At 45.3% G+C, this 22,560-nt stretch overlaps 1 protein-coding gene across 1 annotated transcript in view; it reads left to right on the forward strand.

Annotated features, from left to right (window-relative positions):
- The first annotated feature begins 345 nt into the window (after positions 1-345).
- VPS16 (VPS16 core subunit of CORVET and HOPS complexes) overlaps positions 346-22,560 on the forward strand; it is a 32,249-nt gene continuing 10,034 nt past the window's right edge. The window contains exons 1-17 of the mRNA XM_039368843.1: positions 346-499; positions 1,199-1,287; positions 2,690-2,781; positions 5,453-5,581; positions 7,406-7,553; positions 8,731-8,846; positions 10,572-10,694; positions 11,119-11,174; positions 11,681-11,770; positions 12,072-12,166; positions 12,574-12,650; positions 14,343-14,474; positions 15,105-15,232; positions 16,784-16,819; positions 17,955-18,063; positions 18,216-18,350; positions 20,098-20,206. Coding sequence (XP_039224777.1) covers positions 447-499; positions 1,199-1,287; positions 2,690-2,781; positions 5,453-5,581; positions 7,406-7,553; positions 8,731-8,846; positions 10,572-10,694; positions 11,119-11,174; positions 11,681-11,770; positions 12,072-12,166; positions 12,574-12,650; positions 14,343-14,474; positions 15,105-15,232; positions 16,784-16,819; positions 17,955-18,063; positions 18,216-18,350; positions 20,098-20,206 — 1,717 coding nt within the window. The 5' untranslated portion in view covers positions 346-446. The remainder of the gene's footprint in view (positions 500-1,198; positions 1,288-2,689; positions 2,782-5,452; positions 5,582-7,405; positions 7,554-8,730; positions 8,847-10,571; positions 10,695-11,118; positions 11,175-11,680; positions 11,771-12,071; positions 12,167-12,573; positions 12,651-14,342; positions 14,475-15,104; positions 15,233-16,783; positions 16,820-17,954; positions 18,064-18,215; positions 18,351-20,097; positions 20,207-22,560) is intronic.

Below are 22,560 nucleotides of genomic sequence, written 5' to 3' on the forward strand. Positions count from 1 at the left end.
CTTTTGAGCAAATAGTATCCTTGCTGCTGTTACCACATGGATAATTAAAGATGTGTCCTCTTTATTTACATTTTTCTCTAGTATTCCTAACAGTAATGTCTCCGGTTTGTATTGAATGTTTTGCCTAGTCATTTCTAATGGGGTGGGGGGGCTCCATTGTGGTCGTAAGTCGAGGACTGCCCGGTGGTTTTTTTTTATGATTGATCCTGAAACGGCGGAGGTGAGATTTTTTTCCCCCCCTTTGAAAAGCAAGCCGCCGTGCTTCCTCTCCCCTCTAGAGGGCGGCCGCGAGCCACGCCGCGGGGAGGGGTTCTGGAGCTGCCCTCGCTCAACATGGCGACGGCCGCTTCCTCCCTTCCGCTTACCTAGGCCGGGAAGTGAGGGCGGAAGTGCTCGGGAGCAGCAAGGAGAGCGGCTGAGCGCCCCAGGTCCTCCAGTTCGACCCGATGGATTGCTACACCGCCAATTGGGATCCCCTGGGGGAATCCGCCTATTATCGGTCAGTGGGCTTTCTTTTTCAGACCCCCACCCCCCCCAAGTAAAGCCCCTGGGCTTTTCTTCCTGCCGTGCCCCTGAGGCTTCCCCCATAACAGGCACCCCCTTTTTTTCCAAACACCCCCAATGTATGTATGTATGCATGCATGTATGTATGTATGTATGATACCCAATCCTCTGCAAAATGATGCTTATTGGGGGGGGGGTTGTCACAAATATTTTAAACCCAAAACAACTCACTTGCTTTGCCTAGGGCATTTTTTTTTTTTAACAGCTTTGCATTGCAAAGCCCATCCTCCCCAGCCAGAGGGGGAGGATGATCAACATGGCAGTGCAACTCCTCAAGCAGGCTAGGATCCCCATGGTTAGGGGGTGCTAAAGCCTTTTGCAGACACCCCCCCCCCCAAAGTACTTGTGGAAATTCTGCCTGCATTTTTAACAGGAATCTCTTTTTTTTTCGGAATTATTTCCCTTTTGATTGCACTGTTGTTTTGGGGCTGGCTTAAAAGGCCGTTGCATTTTACGCGTGGTTCGTGGCACAGGACAGATTGATGAAAGCTAAATTATATATATATATATTTTTAAGAATATATTCTTAATTTAGTTAATGTATATTGTAAGCGGCCCAAAGTTGTTGGGTATGAGATGGGAGGCAAATCAATTTGATCAATAAATAAAATAAATACTTCCTCCCCCTTTCTAGGAAACTGGAACTTTACAGCATGAGCTGGAATTTGAAGGAAGATCTGCGGGATTATTTGGTGGCTGCCGCCCCTTACGGGGGTCCCATCGGTACGTGACCGTCCTTTTCGGCTAGAGCCAGCTAGGGAATCCTGGGAGTTGAAGTCCACCCCTCTATAAAGTTGCTAAAAGCTTGTGTTAAACTTGCCAGGCTGGCCCAGTGGTTCTCAATTATTTTCTGTCATGCCCCCCCTACGAAGAAGAAAACATTTCGCGCCCCCCCCCCGCGTGACTGTCTATCCAATCGGGTCCTTTGTGTGTGTCACGTGTGTCCAATATGACAGTATTTGCCGAGGTCAAATGAGCCCCCCTTTACGGAGCCTTGCGCCCCCCCTGGGGGGCCCGCCCCACTATTTGAGAACCACTGGGCTGGCCTGATCTGAGTTTTAATCTGGGGTGGGGAGGAACCCTAATCTGTTGGTTGGCCCAAAGCAAGAGAGATAGAAATAGAAATAATGGAATAGAATGGAACGGAACGCCGGATACAATGCAGGATAGGATAGGATAGGATAGAATAGAATACAGAATAGAATAGAATAGAATAGAATAGAATAGAAAATAGAATAGAACTAGAATAGAATAGAATATAGAATAGAAAATAGAATAGAATATAGAATAGAAAGAATAGAGTAGAACAGGATAGAATATAGAATAGAATAGAACAGAGTAGAGTAGAATAGAATATAGAATAGAAAATAGAATAGAATAGAATTAGAATAGAATAGAGTAGAATAGAATATAGAATAGAAAATAGAATAGAATAGAATTAGAATAGAATAGAGTACAGAATAGAATAGAAAATAGAATAGAATTAGAATAGAATAGAATAGAAAATAGAATAGAATTAGAATAGAATAGAATATGGAATAGAAAATAGAATAGAGTAGAATAGAATAGAATAGAATAGAATAGAATAGAAAATAGAATACAAAATAGAATTAGAATAGAATATAGAATAGAAAATAGAATAGAGCAGAATAGAATAGAATGTATAGAATAGAATAGAGTAGAATATAGAATATAGAATAGAAAATAGAATAGAATAGAATATAGAATATAGAATAGAAAATAGAATAGAATAGAATATAGAATATATAATAGAACATAGAATAGAATAGAATAGAATAGAATAGAATAGAATAGAATAGAATAGAATAGAATAGAATAGAAACAGGAACAGGAACAGGAATAGAATAACAGAGTTGGAAGGGATCTTAGAGGTCTTCTAGTCCAACCCCTTGCTCAGGCAGGAATCCCCAGGACTTTCCCAATTAAGAGTCTCAAATTACTTATCAATTAAGGAAGCATCAGAAGCTGGCAAGCTATCTCTCAAGGTCTAAATCCACCCAACCCATGTTTAACCCCGGCACGTCTGACTTCCCAAATTCTCTCAATTTGCAATCGGATGTGTGTATGTTTGTGTGTTCTTCCTCTCTTTTTTTTTACTGTCTAGCCCTGATGAAAAACAAGAGAGAGAAATCGCCCAGCTCCCGGCCTCTTCTAGAGATCTACTCTGCTTCTGGGATCCAGCTGGCCAGCGTTGTGGTGAGTAAGACCCAAGGGTCAGTTACAGGCGGTCCTCGTGTCTGAGCGTGCGCAGTCTTACTGCGTGAGATAACCCAGGAGTGGTCTATAGTAAATGGTGGTTTATCTTAAACACTGTCTACAACAGATGTGTCAAACGGATTCCACCTTAATGTGTAAAATCTTTGAGAAGCCTGGCCGTTTCTTCAACGCCTGGAGGAGGAAGAGGAGGAGGAGGAGGAAGAGGAAGGAGGAAGAAGTCAGGGAATGGTCTATGGCAGACATGTCAAACACAAGGCCCGGGGGTGATAATAAAAATCAACTGTGCCAGATTTGTGCTGCGAAATAAATAAACAATGAGATTGCTTTAACAAGAAGGAGGAGATTACGCTGTTGCTTTAAACCAGACATGTCAAACACTAGGCCCGGGGGCTGGATGCGGCCCGTGAAGTGGTTTCATGCGGCCCGCGAAGCCATCCTGGAAACAGTGAGGGAACGGCCCCTGCTGCCTTGGCCCTGGCCCAGGCCAGCTGGGAGCCAATGTACAATTTTGTGGCGGCCATCTATGCTGAAACGCGTTCAGTCTTAGCTCCACAAGGCCGTCTGGAAACAGCGAGGAACCAGGAGAACCTTGAGCAGCAAGGTTCAATACCTTGACACCTCGACGTGCAACAGTCTGCTTAGTGACCGTCCAAAGTTAAAACGGCACTGAAAAAAGGGACCGATGGTCTTTTTCCACACTCTGTTGCAGCGTCCCCATGGTCATGGGATCAAAATTCTGACACCCGGCAACTGACTCATATTTATGACGGTCGCGGTGTCACGGGGGTGCGTGTGTGTCACGGGATCCTCTTTTGCCACCTTGTGACAAGCAAAGTCAGTGGGGGGGAAACAGGGACGCTACAACATTCGTAGGTGTGAAAAACGGTCCTTTTTTCAGGACCGCTGCAACTTCAAATGGTCACTAAACTGAACTGTCGTAAACCGAGCACTCGCTGTCTTTCCCGAGATGGGACTTTTTCAATGTTTCGTACAAAAGGGAAGTCTCAGGTTTCTAGACTCCATGGTTCAGGAGTCCGAATCTTACACAGAGGTGACACGGGGAGTTCTGAGCTGCAAAATGCGGCTTGAAATGGAAGGAGCGTTGTAACCCCCTGTACAGGTTAGTCCTGGACTTACGACTGTTCGTTTACTGGCCATTCAGAGTTAACAACGGCACTGAAAAAAGTGACTTATGAACATTTTTCACGCTTAACGACCGTCGCACCATCGCCGTGGTCATGTGATCAAAATTCCGACCTTTGGCAACTGACTCATATTTATGACGGTCGCAGCGTCCCCAGAATTCCCTTAACAGCCATGTTACCAACTGCAGTAACTCACTTAACAACTGTGGCAAGAAACATCATAAAATGGAGCAACACTCACTTCAACAAATGTTTTGCTTAGCAACAACTGTGGTTGTAAGCCGAGGACTTCCTGTCATGCTACACCAGTGTTTTTCAAGCTTGGCGCTTTTTAAGACCTGCGGACTTCAACTCCCAGAATTTGAATTCTGGGAGTTGAAATCCGCAGGTCTTACAAGTTGCCAAGCTTTGAAAAACACAGTTCTAAACCATGGCTAGGCAACCTTGACTCTTTTATGACTGGTGGACTTCAACTCCCAGAATTCCTGAGCCAGCCACGCTGAGGGGAAAGGGAAAGGTTTCCAAGCTGAGCCTGCTGGCTCAGGAATTCTGGGAGTTGAAATCCCCAAGCCGTGAAGGGGCCATAGTTCCCCCATGCTGGCTCATGAATTCTGGGAGGAAGTCCACGAGTCAGAAAGTGGCCTAGGCCTAGGCCAGAGGTAGGCCACCTTGGCTCTTTTATGACTGGTGGACTTCAACTCCCGGAATTCCTGAGCTAGCCACACTGAGGGGAAAGGGAGAGGTTTCCAAGCTGAGCCATGCTGGCTGAGGAATTCTGGGAGTTGAACTCCCCAAGTCATGAGGAGGCCATAGTTCCCCTATGCTGGCTCAGGAATTCTGGGAGTTGAAGTCCATGAGTCAGAAAGCGGCCTAAGCCTAGGCCAGAGGTAGGCCACCTTGGCTCTTTTATGACTCATGGACTTCAACTCCCAGAATTCCTGAGCCAGCCATGCTGAGGGAAAAGGAAGAGGTTTCCAAGCTGAGCCATGCTGGCTCAGGAATTCTGGGAGTTGAAGTCCACGAGTCATAAAGCAGCCTAGGCCGAGGCCAGGGGTAGGCCACCTTGGCTCTTTTATGACTGGTGGACTTTAACTCCCAGAATTCCTGAGCCAGCCATGCTGAGGGAAAAGAGGTTTCCAAGCTGAGCCCTGCTGGCTCAGGAATTCTGGGAGTTGAAGTCCACTGAGTCATAAGAGAGCCAAGGTTGCCTACTCCTGTTCTAAACCAACTCAGACCGTTGTTAGGCAGGATGGGAGATGTAGTCCGTCAAGCTTTGCAGATTCTAGACAGAACAAAAGGGTGAGGCTTGTGGCTGGGGATACTGGGAGTTGTAGTTGCAGTCGCAGGGCACGCTTCCGTGGATGAAGGGAGGGGAATATATGAACCAAAGCTAACCAAGGCCGAAGCCTTAAGAGACAGCCAGAAAGCAGAGTCCTGGAACCTGCTGGGGTTGATGGGACTTGTGGTCGAGCCGTCTTCAAGCGTCTCCATCTCTTTGCCGACAGTGGAAGGATTCTCCAGCCATGTTCCTGGGCTGGACCACCAACGAGGACCTGCTCAGCATCCAGGAGAATGGCATCGTCCTTCTCCACAGCCTTTTTGGCGAATTCAAGAAAAAGGTCACCATGAACAACGTAAGTGACCCCCAAAATGGAGGGTGGTGGTTGAGCTGGGTTCGAGTCACGATCGTCTGGCCTCTGAGCACATGCGAAGCCTCCGAGAACGACAGGGCTTCACATGGCATGTGAACTCAGATTGAGTCCTTTGGACTTTTGTTATAAACCAGGGTTAACTGTAGGGAGACTTGGAGTCCGCGGTAGAATGGGAAATTTGGGCTCGGTTGTAAGTCGAGGATCAGCTATCACGCAGAGCCGGCTAGAGAATTCTGGGAGTTGAAGTCCACCCCTCTAAAGTTGCTAGGTTTTTTTTTTTTAAACAAAATACTCTGTGAAGAACAGAAGAGAAGAGCAACAAAGAGGATCAGGGGACTGGAGGCTAAAGCATATGAGGAAAGGCTGCTGGAATTGGGAATGTCTAGTTTAATGAAGAGAAGGACGAGGGGGGACAGGATAGCAGCCTTCCAGTATCTCAGGGGCTGCCCCAAAGAAGAGGGAGTCAAGCTCTTCTCCAAAACACCCAAAGGCAGGACAAGAAGCAATGGATGGAAATTAATCAAAGTGAGAATCAACCTGGAACTATAAATACGTGGAACTCCTTGCCTCCAGAAGCTGTGAATGCTCCAACACTGGAAGTTTTTAAGGAGTTCATTTACTGACTGGACATCCATTTGTCTGAAATGGTATAGGGTTTCCTGCCTGAGCAGGGGGTTGGACTAGAAGACCTCCAAGGTCCCTTCCAACTTTGTTGTTGTTGTTGTTATGGGCAGAAGTGAGAGAAGATAATGATGATGATGTTGGAAGGGACCTTGGAGGTCATCTATTGCAACCCGCTGTTCAGGCAGGAAATCCTAAACCATTTCCATCAAATGGCTGTCCAGATTGGGACCAGTGGAAAAATACAGGCAGTCCTCAACTTACAACAGTTCATTTACTGACTGGACAGCCATTTGTCTGAAATGGTATAGGGTTTCCTGCCTGAGCAGGGGGTTGGTCTAGATGACCTCCAAGATCCCTTCCAACACTACTACTACTACTACTACTACTACTACTACTACTACTACTACTACTACTATTATTATGACAGCAAAGTGCACATTTTGGAGCGAGAGGACCACTGGTTTGAAAGTGGGGTCAAAGAGGCCATCTATGTTAAAATTTGAGCAGCCCGTGCTCAACGGGGGGGGGGGGTAGCATGACACCACCCATCACCAGTCTACAACACAGCCCTTTCAGCAGTTCCAAGAAGGCTCCACACCCATTTGCCCACTCTGGTGACCCTGGGGACACAGACAAACCTCCAGGTGGCCTCAACGACTCTCAGAGAGAGTACTAATAACCAGATGACTGAAAGATTTTATTTATTTATTTATTTATTTATTTATTTGTTTGTTTATTTATGAGACTTATATACCGCTTTAAGTGCAAGCACTCTCTAAGTGGTGTACACCAGTAAGCAATATATATATATATATATATATATATATTTACATTGCCCCCAACAATTTGGGTCCTCATTTTACCTACCCCGGAAGGATGGAAGGCTGAGTCAACCTTGAGCCGGTGAGATTTGAACCGCTGACCTGCTGAACACAGTCAGCTAAAGTGGCCTGCAGTACTGCACTCGAACTGCTGCGCCACCTCGGCTCATGTAAATGTAAATCTCTTCATCCTCCACCATTCAGTCAGAACCGAAGAAGCTTCTTGGATGAGAAGCGAAACGTCTTCAAAAAAGTCCAGTTGCTTTTTGGAAAAACATTTTTGGGACAGTTCCTGACTGGGACGATGGAGAATCTTCCCCAGAGGTTCCGTGAAGGTCACTCTTTCTCTCTCCTCCCTCAGGACGTGGTGCAGGAGCGGGTGTTGGAGGCCAGGATATTCTACACAACGTACGGCACCGGCTTGGCCCTCCTGTCTGCCCTCCAACACAGGTTCAGCCTGGCCAACAACATCTACAACATGAAGCTACGCAAACTTCCCATAGTGCCAGGTAGGGCTCCATCGTCCTAACTCACCTCCTCAGAGCTTCCCGGGTCGCTGCTAATGGGATTCAGACTCCTGAACCATGAGGTCTAGAAACCCAAGGCTTCCTTTTGTACAAAACACCGTCCCAGGGAGAGAAACTGACTGGGGTTCCCTGTACAGGTAGTCCTTGAGTAGCGGCCGCAGTGGAGCCCAACATTCCTGTCGCTAAGGGAAACATTTGTTAAGCAAGCTTTGCCCCGTTTTACGACCTCTCTTAGCTCCGTTGTTAAGTGAATTCCTGCAGCAGTTAAGTGAGCATCACAGCTTCCATCTTGACTTTGCTCATTAGAAAGTCGCAAAAAGGTGATCACGTGACCCCGGGACGCTGCAGCCGTCATAAATGCGAGTCGGTCGCCAAGCGTCTGACTTTTGATCACGTGACCTTGGGGGACGCCATGACGGTCGTAAGTGTGAATAACGGTCATAAGTCCCTTTTTTCAGTGCCGTTGTAACTTTGAACGGTCACTAAATGAACTTTTGTAGGTCGAGGACTCGCTGCATTTTCCTGAGATGGGACTTTCAACGCTCCGTACAAAAGGATGTCTCAGGTTTCTAGACCTCATGGTTCAGAAGTCTGAGTCGAAGTGACCCTTGCAAGCTGGAGTTGCAAAATGCGATTTGCAAGGGAGGGTGCAGTCCTCAACTTACGATGGTTCGTTTAGTGACCGTTCCAAGTTACAACGGCACCGAAAAAAGGGACTTGGGACTGTTTTCTCCATTTAACGACCATTGCAGCCTGCCCCACGGTCATGTGATTCAAATTCGGATGCTTGGCAACTGACTCGCATTTATGACGGTTGCAGAGTCTCCCCTTTTGCGACTTTCTGACCAACGAAGTCAATGGGGGGGGGGCAGGAGAGAGAGCCAGATTCACTTAACAACCCTGGTCGCAAAATGAAGCAAAACCCCGCTTAACAACGATCTCGCTTAGCAATGGAAATTTTGGGCTCCAAACTGTGGCCGTCAGCCGAGGACTGCCCTCTCTCCTGACTTCCTTGTGAGATGTTTTAAACACACACACACACACACACACACACACACACACACACACACACACGTCGGTATCCAGGTTAGAGTTCAGCATTTCTTCTTGCCCCAAAGTTCAGATGGATGACCTCTTTTTTTTCCCCCTCTCCGGCCAGGTCTTCAAGGTCCCCCCTCCTGCTGGACGGTCCTGTGCCAAAACAGGGTCACCAACGTTCTGCTGGCTGTCGGTCAAGAGTTGTACTTTCTGGACGACGCCTCCTGCATCCCGGTGGTGCGTGGGACAAATTCCTTTCGGTGTGAAATTGTTGGTTTTTCTGCAAGATGTCTTGACTGGCTAAGCCATGGTTTGTAGCCAGAAGTTGGGCATCAGAGTTTTTTCTCGTGCAACGTGCATTTGAGGGGCTGCCAGAAAGAAGAGGAGGGGGGGTCAAAAGCACCTGAAGACAGTCACTTGTCTGAGATAGTGTATATGTTCTCCTGCTTGAGCAGGGGGCTAGACTAGAAGACCTCCAAGGTCCCTTCCAGCTCTATGCTATGCTATGCTATGCTATGCTATGCTATTCTATATTCTATTCTATTCTATATTCCAATATTTATTCTATTCTATATTCCAATATTTATTCTATGCTATGCTATTCTATGCTATTCTATGTTCTATTCTATTTCATATTCTATTCTATATTCTATTCTATTCTATTCTATTATATTCTATTCTATTCTATATTCCAATATTTATTCTGTTCTATTCTATTCTATTCTATTCTATTCTATTCTATTCTATTCTATTCTATTCTATTCTATTCTATTCTATATTCCAATATTTATTCTGTTCTGTTCTGTTCTGTTCTGTTCTATTCTATTCTATTCTCCATTCTGTTCTATTCTATTATCATTATTCTATTCTATTCTATTCTCCATTGTGTTCTATTCTATTATCATTATTCTATTCTATTCTATTCTATTCTATTCTCCATTCTGTTCTATACTATTATCATTATTCTATTCTATTCTATTCTATTCTATTCTATATTCCAATATTTATTCTATTCTATTCTATTCTATTTTATTCTATTCTATTCTATTCTATTCTATTCTATTCTATTCTATTCTATTCTATTCTATTCTATATTCCAATATTTATTCTGTTCTGTTCTGTTCTGTTCTGTTCTATTCTATTCTATTCTCCATTCTGTTCTATTCTATTATCATTATTCTATTCTATTCTATTCTATTCTCCATTCTGTTCTATTCTATTATCATTATTCTGTTCTGTTCTATTCTATTCTATTCTATTCTATTCTCCATTCTGTTCTATTATCATTTATTCTATTCTGTTCTGTTCTTATGATTCTTCTCTTCTCTTCTCTATTCCAATGTTTATTCTATTCTATTCTATTCTATTCTATTCTATTCTATTCTATTCTATTCTATTCTATTCTTATCATTCTATTCTGTTCTGTTCTATTCTATTCCTCTTTAAAAAATGGACAATTAATGAGACAATTAATGGAAACTAATCCAGGGGAGAAGCAATCTGAAATTAAGGAGAAATTTCGTACAGTGAGAACAATTAACCAGTGGAACCGCTTGCCCCTCGAAGTCATGAGTGCTCCATCACTGGAGACTTTTAAGAAGAGACAGGGAAACCATTTGTCTTTACCCCTGGTCCTCACATTTCACAACCGTCACAACATCTCGATGGTCACGTGAGTGCTTGGCAACCAACATGTATACGTGGCAGTTGCAGCCTCCTGGGGTCACGTGATCCCCCTCCGTGACCTTTCCAGAGGGCTCCCAAGAAGCCACGTCAATGGGGAAAGCGGACTTAATGTCCACCACAGAAAGGTCATCAGTTTGGGTGTGACCCGCTTAACGACCACATTGTGGGCCCAACTGTGGTCGTAGGTCAACTCCCTGCACTGTGAGAGGATCGGTCAATCTGTGGAAGGGCAGTATGGACTTGACTTTAACTGGTGGTCTCCTTTCCTTTCCGTAGACCCTGCCTTGGCTCAGCCCGCAGGCCGGCTCCTTCCTCAGGATGGCCGTGTCGTTCAACCACCGGTTCTTGGCCCTCTTCACCGACACCGGCTACGTCTGGATGGGGCGGTCCAACTTAAAGGTGAGATTCAAGCTCCCAGAATTCCCTGCCAGCATGGGTGGATTTAAACTCCCAGAATTCCCCTGCCACTATGGATGGATCTTAGTTCCCAGAATTCCCCCGCCAGCATGGGTGGATTTAAACTCCCAGAATTCCTCCTCCAGCGTGGATGGATTTAAACTTCCAGAATTCCCCTGCCACTATGGATGGATCTTAGTTCCCAGAATTCCTCCCAGCATGGCTGGATTTAAACTCCAGGAATTCCCCCGCCAGCATGGCTGGATTTAAACTCCCAGAATTCCCTGCCAGCATACGAGGACTTCAATTCCCAGAAGTCCCCAGTTAGCCAGCTTTAGACACCCCAAGTGGGGTGAAAAGTCGGCCATTTTGTTCGATTAGCTGGCCAGATGGCATCTATTCCTCTTTTTCTTCTGCTTCCCACCAGGAAAAAATGGCTGAGTTCACTTGCGACTACCGATCCTGTCCCAAGCAGATGGCCTGGTAAGCACCCCCAAACCCCGAACCCCTTCTTCCGCCTTTCCCTAAAACCAACCTATTCTCCAAAGCCCCTGAAGAAGGCAGGACGAGAAGCAACGGATGGAAACTAAGCAAGGAGAGAAGCAACCTAGAACTAAGGAGAAACTTCCTGACAGTGAGAACAATTAATCAGTGGAACAACCTGCCTCCAGAAGCAGTGAATGCTCCAACACTGGGAGTTTTGAAGAAGAGACTGGACAGCCATTTGTCTGAATGTATAGAGTTTCCTGCCTGAGCAGGGGGTTGGACTAGATGACCACCAAGATCCCTTCCAACTTTATTATTATTATTAACAACCTGCCTCCAGAAGCAGTGAATGCTCCAATACTGGAAGTTTTTAAGAAGAGACTGGACAGCCATTTGTCCGAAATGGTATAGGGTTTCCTACCTGAGCAGGGGGTTGGATTAGATGACCTCCAAGGTCCCTTTCAACCCTATTATTCTGCTATTCTGTCTTCTTAATGGGGCAGGTGTACGCGACAGCACAGCCGCCAGCGTGCCGTTGTGATGGCCTGGGACCGGTGCCTTGTGGTAGCTGGAAGCGACCAGCAAAGCATTCAGTATCCTTATTCATTTTTTATTTGGTGGGGGCGGGGGGGGGGGTAGAAAAGTTTACAGGTAGTCTTCAACTTACACCCTTTCATTTAGTGACCACTCAAATTGGCCCTGAAAAACATGACTTGCAACCAGGGAGAATGCTGAGCCTCCATAATTTGAACCAGTCTACCTTTGGATGTGGCTGGTGTTCTCCAATCTAGGGGGTCTGCTGAGCTGGGGGCAAATCGTGGTGATCAGCAGAGATTATCTTTCTTTATTGGTTTCCAAAACCCAACTCCACATTTCCTTAACGCCAACCCACAGATATCCTCTTAACGAGGATTCGCATCTGGTCCCAGAGCTGGATGGGGTGCGCATTTTTTCTCGCTCCACCCATGAATTTCTCCACGAGATCCCAGGTGGGTTTTTCTGGCCTGACTGTGAACAAAGAGGACTAGAAACTTTCCCTGACTTTTAAATGGCCCGACTGTGAGTTAAGAGGACTAAACTTTCTTTGACTTTTAAATAGTCTGACTGTAAACAAAGAGGACTAGAAACTTGCCCCGACTTTTAAATAGCCCGACCATAAACAAAGAGGGCTAGAAATTTTCCTCAACTTTTAAATAGTCCGACCGTAAACAAAGAGGACTAGAAACTTTCCCTGACTTTTAAATAGCCTAACCATAAACAAAGAGGGCTAGAAATTTTCCTCAACTTTTAAATAGTCCAACCGTGAACAAAGACTAGAAACTTCCCCCAACTTTTAAATAGAGCCAAGACTTGGATCGACCCAGCCGGCCTTTCCGCCCCTGTTTTTCTCTTTCAGAGGCCAGCGAGGAGATCTTCCGGATCGCCTCCATGTCGCCCGGGGCTTTGCTGCTTGAAGCGCAGAAAGAATACGAGGTAATCTCAGTCTGAAAGACTAAAAACAATGTAGATAATATAAATGAGCAAATCTCCAAGTTAAATCTGCAACTGGGAAGTTCCCCGACAACGACTACAAAGTAGGAACGAAGAAACCAGAGATCGGAAGACGAAGCAGAGGAAATGGACCGAGAGACGGAAGAGTTGAAAGAAGGGAAATATAAACTACCGTACACAAATAAAATACTGCAAGACTTACCCGTAACAATGACAACGCAAAAGACTCGTTTACCCTTTAAGTCTACGAGATGCACCTGACGAGAAGGAAGAAGGTTTTGGGGAATGGAACATAGTGCTGTCAGGGGGAAAATTACAATTTGGGGGACAAAAGACGGAGGGAGAAATTGAGGGAGAAGAAAGGTGGGAGTTGCTTAAGCAACACAGAAGGGTGGAATTTGCCCCCCCCCCCCCAAAAAAAATACCCTACCTAAATTGTCTTCCTCATGCCAAGCAACTTGGATAAAAATAGAAAGAAAATTCCCGGATGATTTAATTGGCTTGGCTTGGAAAACGACTTGACCAAGAAAGAAAGCGAGAGTTAGATTTAAAAAAATAGAAGATTTGACCTATTAGAGGGGGCATCATATGTTTAAATCCTTGTTTGAACATGATTAAAAGAACGAATGACCCTTAGATATAATTAGACTTTTATAATGAAAAATATGATGTAGAATTAAAATAGCATTTTCTTCTTCTTCTTTTGATGTGGGAAATAAGAAAATAAGAGGCGGATTGGTAGGAATAAAATTTTTTAGCTAGACAAATGTCAATAATATTGAGGAAATCATAAAGGATGCTTTAAATATTGATGGAAAATCAAACTTTAACAAGAGCACGAAAAACAGGATATTGACATGACTTACGAATGCTCCAACACTGGACAGAAATTTTGGGTTCCATTGTGCTCAATTCTTTCTAGGCCAGGGGTAGGCAACCTTGGCTCTTTTATGACTCGTGGACTTCAACTCCCAGAATTCCTGAGCCAGCATGGCTCAGCTTGGAAACCTCTCCCTTTCCCCCCAGCATGGCTGCCTCAGGAATTCTGGGAGTTGAAGTCCACGAGTCATAAAAGAGCCAAGCTTGCCCACCCCTGGCCTAGGGCCTAAGCCGCTTTATGACTCATGGACTTCAACTCCCAGAATTCCTGAGCCAGCATGGCTCAGCTGGGAAACCTCTCCCTTTCCCCTCAGCATGGCTGGCTCAGGAATTCTGGGAGTTGAAGTCCACCAGTCATAAAAGAGCCAAGCTTGCCTACCCCTGGCCTAGGCCTAGGCCGCTTTCTGACTCGTGCACTTCAACTCCCAGAATTCCTGAGCCAGCATGGCTCAGCTTGGAAACCTCTCCCTTTCCCCTCAGCATGGCTGGCTCAGGAATTCTGGGAGTTGAAGTCCACGAGTCATAAAGCGGCCTAGGCCTAGTTCAGGGGTTGGCAACCTTGACTCTTATGACTCGTGGACTTCAACTCCCAGCATTCCTGAGCCAGCCTGGCTCAGCTTGGAAACCCCTCCCTTTCCCCTCAGCGTGCTTGGCTCAGGAATTCTGGGAGTTGAAGTCCATGCGTCATAAAAGAGCCAAGGTTGCCTACCCCTGATCTAGGTAATCCTTGACTTCTGACTGCAATTGACTCCCAAATTTAAACTTAAAATTCAAATTTAAACTCTCTCCTGTCAGAAGGAAAGCCAGAAGGCAGATGAATACCTGCGGGAAATTAAGGAACAAAAGTTGCTTCCTGAGGCGGTGGAGCAGTGCATCAAAGCAGCCAGCTATGAACACTCCCCACCTATCCAGAAGGCTCTGCTCCAGGTAAGGGGAACAGGTAGATCCCTGCCGGGAGGGGGGGGGCTGGGGCCAGCCTCTGCTCAGATGAGAAAACGGGGGGGGGGTAGGTTGGGAGAGACTAGTGGTTAGCAAACTTGAGAAGTTGAAGACGGGTGGACTTCAACTCCCAGAATTCCCCAGCCTGCATGCTTTAAGTGGGCTGGACTTCAACTCCCAGAATTCCCCAGTCTGCATGCTTTAAGATGGGTGGACTTCCACTCCCAGAATTCCCCAGCCTGCATGCTTTAAGACAGGTGGACTTCAATTCCCAGAATTCCCCAGCCTGCATGCTTTAAGTGGGATGGACTTCAACTCCCAGAATTCCCCAGCTTGCATGCTTTAAGAGGGATGGACTTCAACTCCCAGAATTCCCCAGCCTGCATGCTTTAAAATGTGTGGACTTCAATTCCCAGAATTCTCTAGCCTGCATGCTTTAAGAGGGATGGACTTCAACTCCCAGAATTCCCCAGCCAGCAAGCTTTAAAACACATGGACTTCAACTCCCAGAATTCTCTTTACAAGCTTTCTAACTTCACCTGTCACTGTAAGGACTAGAAACTTGCGCTTTAAGAGGGAAATAACGCCTTCCTTCCCTCCTCCTTTCTCTACCTGCAGGCAGCCTCTTTTGGGAAATGCTTCATCGACAAATTTGCTCCAGAAAACTTTGTCGAAACCTGCCGAGATCTGCGGGTGCTTAACGCCGTCCGAGATTACCAGATTGGGATCCCCCTCAGCTTCGATCAGTATCCTTTCCTGATGGTGGAAGCAAAATGGGTCACGGAAAACTGGAGTTTGGCTTTTTCTGCCTCCGGTTTCAGCATGCAAAGATTCGCTGTGTTGTCAGTTCTGGTCAGCTCCTAACTCAGGGGTCTTCCAACATGGCCCTTTGATGACTCGTGGACTTCAACTCCCAGAATTCCTCAGCCAGGCACGTTGATTGAGGAATTCTGGGAATTGAAGTCTCCTCCTCTTAAACTCTATGTCAGGGGTCTTCCAACATGGCCCTTTGATGACTCGTGGACTTCAACTCCCAGAATTCCTCAGCCAGGCACGTTGATTGAGGAATTCTGGGAATTGAAGTCCCTCCTCTTAAACTCTATGTCAGGGGTCTTCCAACATGACCCTTTTATGACTCGTGGACTTCAACTCCCAGAATTCCTCAGCCAGGCATGCTAGCTGAGGAATTCTGGGAGTTGAAGTCCACTCCTCTTAAAATCTATATCCAGGGTCTTCAAATTTGACCCTTTTATGACTTTTGGACTTCAACTCCCAGAATTCCTCAGCCAGTCATGAAAGGGCCAAGTTTGAAGACCCCTGTCCTAATTCAACCAATTGATTTTGTTCCCATTCTTAGCAAAAAAAAAAAAGTTTCTGCTGTTTAATAAAAAATACAGGTAGTCCTCGGCTTACGACCAGAACTGAGCCCGGAATTTCCATCGCTAAGCAGGGCAGTCGTTAAGCCAGTTTTGCCCCATTTTACGACCTTTTTGCTCATGGTTGTTAAGTGAATCACTGCACGTGTTCAGTGACACATGCAGTCATTAAGAGAATCTGCTTCCCCCCTTGACGTGGCTCGTCAGAAGTCCGCAAAAGATGATCACGTGACCCCGGGACACTGCAACCGTCGTAGTTGCCAAACGGCTGAATTTTGATCCTGTGACCCAGGGCTGTTTGAGTGGTCGCAAATGTGAAAAATGGTCATTAGTCACATTTTTTTCCCAGTGCCATTGTAACTTCAAACAGTCACTAAACGAATACTCGTAAGTCCAAGACTGCCAGTGGCAGGAAAAACATAGGGCGCGTAGACTAAACCCACCACTAGAGGGCAAGCGAGAGATGCAAATATTCTCTCATGCCCCTTGCTGCCCTCTAGTGGCTGTATAGGGTTGTGCAGCTCAGAAGTGGTACCCAGCTGCAAATCTAACTTGCTGATGCTGCTCGAACGCTACAGCCCATCCATCATCCCCTGGAGTGACAACTGTTTTCCAGGCTTCAACCTGGCTTGTAGCTCTTTCCTCTGACTAAGGTGAGGGTGTTGGAGGGGGGCTGACCAGCTTTATCTCCGGGAAGCTTCCAATCTCCCCTCCTTCAAGATAGACTCGCAGTGTTTCTCAACCTTGACCATTTTAAGGCAGGTGGACTTCAAGTCCCAGAATTCCACAGCCAGCAATGCTGGCTGTGGAATTCTGGGAGTTGAAGTCCACCTGCCTTAAAATGGTCAAGGTTGAGAAACACTGAGATAGAGGAATCAACCAGTCCTATAAAATTCTTCCTCCTTAACAGATGATTTACAGATACAAGCAGCTCACCAAGGAGGTTTTGCTGGATCGGTAACGTATCTCTCCTATAAATGTTTTGAACATCTGGGACAGTTTTTTGTCCCCTTTTTCCGTGTAAAAACTGGCAAATCTCAATCCATCTCCTCAATTTAGGGGCTGCTCCCCCTCGCTGGAGGCTGAGGCTGAGCATTGGGAGTAGCCAAAATAGGTTTTTTAAATTATTATTGTTGTTGTTGTTGTTGCCTTCAATCTGGTTGATTCTTCGAGGCATCCTGGATAGTTTCCTTTGGCAAGGTTTTTTTTAGAACTGTTTCACCATTGCCTCCTTCCTAGGGCTGAGATAGAGTGACTGGCCCAGTCACCCAGCTGGCTTTCATGCCTAAGGCAGGACTAGAACTCACCGTCTCCTTTATGATTGGCCCAAAGTCACCCAGACGGCATTCATGCCTAAGGCGGGAATAGAACTCACCATCTCCTTTATGATTGGCCCACAGTCACTCAGCCGGCATTCATGCCTAAGGCGGGACTAGAACTCACCATCTCTTTTATGATTGGCCCACAGTCACCCAGCCAGTTTTCATGACTAAGGCGGGACTAGAACTCACCGTCTCCTGGTGATTGGCCCAGAGTTACCCAGCTGGCTTTCCTGCGTAAGGCAGGACTAGAATGCAGAGTCTCCTGCTTCCTAGCCTGGTGCTTCAATCCCTACACCAAACCGGCTCTCTGTAGCCAAAGATAGACTGTCCCTAAAGCTGGAGGCTTTCTCTAAGCCAGTGGTTCTCAACCTGTGGGTCGGGACCCCATTTGGGGTCGAACGACCATTTCACGGGGGTCGCCAAACAACGCAGTCTGCCATTTTTGCCCCCTTTTCCTTAGCTGTGCTACTCCCTTTTATTCTATTGGCTTTTGAAAGCCAATAGAATAGACTCTCTTGAATAGAGTCTAATTCTATTGGCTTTCCAAAGCCAATAGGAATTGTCCAGGCTGTCTCTGCCCTGCTGAGCCCGCCAAAAGTCCCATTCTGACCGGTTGGGTGTCCTCGACTTACGACCGGTTGGGGGTCGCGGCATTAAAAGGTTGAGAACCACTGCTCTACACCCTTTTGCCTGTTCCTTGAGAATTCAGGCTAGATCCCATGGCTGGTAGCCTAGAGGTGTGACCCCTTCCTTTGGCCCTCGTCTCTTAGGGTGGTTTTAAGAAGACTTTATCCGGTGGCCATCAAGATTTGCGAGTATCTCCGTCTTTCCGAATTCCAAGGAATAAGTCGGATTTTGGCCCACTGGGCCTGCTACAAGGTATGACCCGGACGACCGCCGTTCGTAAGACCTTTCGTTCAACAGCGTCGGAATTTCCAACTTTCGCTAAGCGAACGGTCGTTAAGCGAGGACGGCTTGAAATTGCCTCTTGACGCTCTCTCCCCCCCCCTTTGCTCCGCTCCCTTCCTCAGGTTCAGCAGAGAGACAAGTCGGATGAAGAGTTGGCCCAAGTCATCAACCAGAAACTGGGGGATGCGGTGGGCATTTCGTACTCTGACATCGCTACCCAGGCGTACGAGAGCAACCGGCCCGATCTGGCTATTAAGGTGCGAGGAAAATGGATCCCGATCCCTCCAGGATGGGGGGGGGGTACTGACAGGGAAGGAGGGTCAAGAGAAGGCTAAAACATACAAGGAACGATGGCTGGAATTGGGGATGTCTAGTTTAACAAAGAGAAGGACGAGGGGAGAAAGGATAGCTATGTTCCAGTATCTCAGGGGCTGCCCCAAAGAAGAGGGAGTCAAGCTATTCTCCAGAGTGCCTGAAGGCAGGACAAGAAGCAATGAAGGGAAACTCATCAAGGAGAGAGAAGCAACCTGGAACTAAGGAGAAACTTCCTGACAGTGAGGACAATTAACCAGTGGAACCACCTGCCTCCAGAGGCGGTGAATGCTCCAACACTGGAAGTTTTTAAGAAGAGACTGGACAGCCATTTGTCTGAAATGGGATAGAGTTTCCTGCCTGAGCAGGAGGTTGGACTAGATGACCTCCAAGATCCCTTCCAACTTCATTATTATTATTATTATTATTATTATTATTATTATTATTATTATTATTATTCTCTCAAGAAGAAAGATAATTGTTTCCAATAGTTGGTCCAGAGTCACCTTGCAGGGGAGAAGGCCAGCATCAAAACTTAACAAATAAATAAAATTTAATAAGTAAATTGAATTAAAAAATAAATAAATTGATCCCATCTTCTCAGTTGCAAAAATGTTTATTGGAAATGGGGCAGGTCAGAGGAATGGGTTCTGTCCTGGCTTTTTCCCTGACATGCTAGCTTTTTAGATTAGAATTAGAATTATAGAATTAATTAGAATTATTAGAATTAATTAGAATTCAAATTATTAGAATTTGAATGAATTAGAATTGATCTGAAGGGACCTTGGAGGTCATCTAGTCCAACCCCCTGCTCAGGCAGGAAACCCTATACCATTTCAGACAAATGGTTGTCCAATCTCTTCTTTAAAATCCTCCAATGATGGAATGCCCACAACCTCTAGAGGGAAGCCATTCCACTGATTAATTATTCTCACTGTCAGGAAATAACAGAATAACAGAGTTGGAAGGGATCTTGGAGGTCATCTAGTCCAAACCCCTGCTCAAGTGGGATTTTCCTCCAATGGGATTTTCCCATGTATTTTACCAGGAAACATAGATAGGGCAGCCTAGAAAGGTCAGTGCCCTCCTAACCATACCCAAGCACTCCGAGTTTGTTGGCGGTGTCCATTTTGCTCTATGAGTTCATGGTGTCCTAACCCTAACCCTAAGTGGAATTTTCCTCCATGGGATTTTCCCATGTATTTTACCAGGGAACATAGATAGGGCAGGCTGGAAAAGTCTAACCCTATACCAATCCAGGCAAATGGGTATCCAGTCTCTTCTTAAAAGCCCTCCAGTGATGGAGCGCCCACAACTTATGGTGGCCAGCTGTTCCACTGGTTAATTGTTCTCACTTTCAGGGAAGTTTCTCCTTAGTTCTAGGTTGCTTCTCTCCTTGATCAGTTTCCATCCATTGTTTCTTGTCCTGCCTTCGGGCGTTTTGGAGAATAATTTGACCCCCTCTCTTGTTGATGATGCAAGGGACTCCTATTTCCCTCCGTGGAAAAATACAAAATGGCTTCAGCATTGATGGACGTGCCGCAGACTGATTGGGTCGAGCACACGCAGCAAGAGCAAAACCGTTAGCTGTTATGCTAGAGCAGCGTTTTCCAATCTTAGCCACTTGAAGACGTGTGTGAACTTCCAACTCCCAGAATTCCTTGATGGAAACCTTGTGGATTTTTTTCACAGCTGCTGGAATATGAACCTCGGCCGGGCAAGCAAGTCCCTCTTTTACTGACTATGAAAAAGAGCCATCTGGCGTTGAGCAGAGCCATTGAGAGTGGGGACAGCGACCTGGGTAAATAGGGGCTGAGGAGGGAGGGGGGTATCCATTACTTTTCATGTCCTCCAGCAGAGCTGGAAGGTTTACAGGGCGGGGGGGGAGGGGGTACGCTGCAGCCTCCATCAGGACTCTCCACTCTTTGTCTTCTTTGTAAAAAGTTAACCTAGCATTAATAATAATAATAATAATAATAATAATAATAATAATAATGTTGGAAGGGACCTTGGAGGTCATCTAGTCCAACCCCCTACTCAAAAATAAGAAAGTCCAGTTGCCTCCTGAGAAAGCATCTTTGGGACTGCCCTTTGCTATGGCATCTGCCCTGGATGCGAGAGAGACGAGCGGTGAAGAAATATGTAATATTAATAAATAAATAAATAAAATCAACCATGAAGCAAAGTCAGCATGGGCTTGGAGCAACCCCAGATATTGTGCCCTTAACCTTTTCACTGCCACGCTCAGCTGAGTTGAATTTTTTTTTTTATACTCGTCCCTATCTGCTGTGTTCAACTTTAATCTGCATTGGTTTTTTTTTTAAAAAAAAAACACAGTTTCTTTGGCATTGCATTGTCCTGATATTTGTGTGTCTGAAACTTGGCAACTTTCAGATGGGTGGACTTCAACTCCCAGAGTTCCCCAGCCAGTATGTTTTACGATGAGTGTTCAACTCCCAAAATTCCGTGGCCAGTATGTTTTAAGATGGGTGGAGTTCAACTCCCAGAATCCCCCAGCCAGCATGCTTTAAAAGGGATGGACTTCAATTCCCAGAATTCCCCAGCCTGCATGCTTTAAGATGGGAGAGAGAGAGAATGGATGGTGATAGATATGGAGATAGGTATTAAGATAGAAATCAGATAGATAGATGATAGATAGATACATAGATAGATTGATATAGATAGATATATTTAGATGATAGATAATAGATAGATACATAGATACATACATAGATAGATACATAGACAGATAGATAGATAGATAGATAGATAGATAGATAGATAGATATAGATAGATAGATGATAGATACATAGATAGATACATAAATAGATAGATGATAGATAGATGATAGATACATATACATAGATCAGTGGTTCTCAACCTTTTTAATGCCGCGCCCCCCAACCAGTCGTAAGTCGAGGACTACTCAACCAGTCGTAAGTCGAGGACTACTCAACTGGTGCAGCCCCGTTTGCAGAATGGGACTTTTGGCGGGCTCAGCAGGGCAGAGACAGCCTGGACCATTCCTACTGGCTTTTGAAAGCCAATAGAATTAGACTCTATTCAAGAGAGTTAGTAGGACAATACTGGAAGAAGGAATCTTTGCCTACTTTGCAGGAATGGTTTCTTAAAGTGTCTTATTTGGCGGAAATGGCAAAGATTTCGGCTTTCTTAAAAGAACAATCGCAAGAAAAATTTCTTGCTGTTTGGGATAAATGGATAAAGTTTATACAATTTAAATTGGATATAAAAAAATATCATCTAGCTTTTTTATAACTTTTATTTTTATATATACACATATATTTTAGTGTTATATTCTTTTTTTTCTCTTTTCATATAATTTTTTTAACTTTTTTTAATTAAACCTATATTCTGCTCTGGGAAGCTCCGGGGGGGGGGGAGGGAGTGGGGGTTTGGGGGAGGGTTGAGGAAGGGTTGTTTTGTTTTGTTTTGCTTTGTTTTGTTTTGCTTTGTTTTTGTATTGTATTGTATTGTTTTTTTTTTGTCTTTTTGTAAAAATTTATAAAAAATTTTAATAAAAAAAGAAAAGCCAATAGAAGAAAAGGGAGGAGCACAGCTAAGGAAAAGGGGGAAAAAAATGGCGGACGGCGTTGTTTGGCGACCCCCGTGAAATGGTCGTTCGACCCCAAATGGGGTCCCGACCCACAGGTTGAGAACCACTGACATAGATAGATACATAATAATAATAATAATAATAATAATAATAATAATAATAATAATAATAGTAGTAGTAAAGTTGGAAGGGACCTTGGAGGTCATCTAGTCCAACCCCCTGCTCGGGCAGGAAACCCTACACCATTTTGGACAAATGGCTGTCCAGTCTCTTCTTAAAAACTTCCAGTGTTGGAGCATTTACTGCTTCTGGAGGCAGGCTGTTCCACTGATTAATTGTTCTCACTGTCAGGAAGTTTCTCCTTAGTTCTAGGTTGCTTCTCTCCTTGATTAGTTTCCACCCGTTGCTTCTTGTCCTGCCTTCAGGTGCTTTGGAAAATAGCTTGACTTCCCTCTTCTTTATGGCAGCCCCTGAGATATTGGAATACTGCTATCATGTCCCCCCTTGTCCTTCTCTTCGTTAAACTAGACATACCCAATTCTAGCAACCGTTCCTTATATGTTTTAGCCTCCAGTCCCCT

Source organism: Crotalus tigris, unplaced genomic scaffold, assembly GCF_016545835.1.
Source record: "Crotalus tigris isolate CLP2741 ecotype Arizona unplaced genomic scaffold, ASM1654583v1 scf7180000020941.558017, whole genome shotgun sequence".
Taxonomy (NCBI): domain Eukaryota; kingdom Metazoa; phylum Chordata; class Lepidosauria; order Squamata; family Viperidae; genus Crotalus; species Crotalus tigris.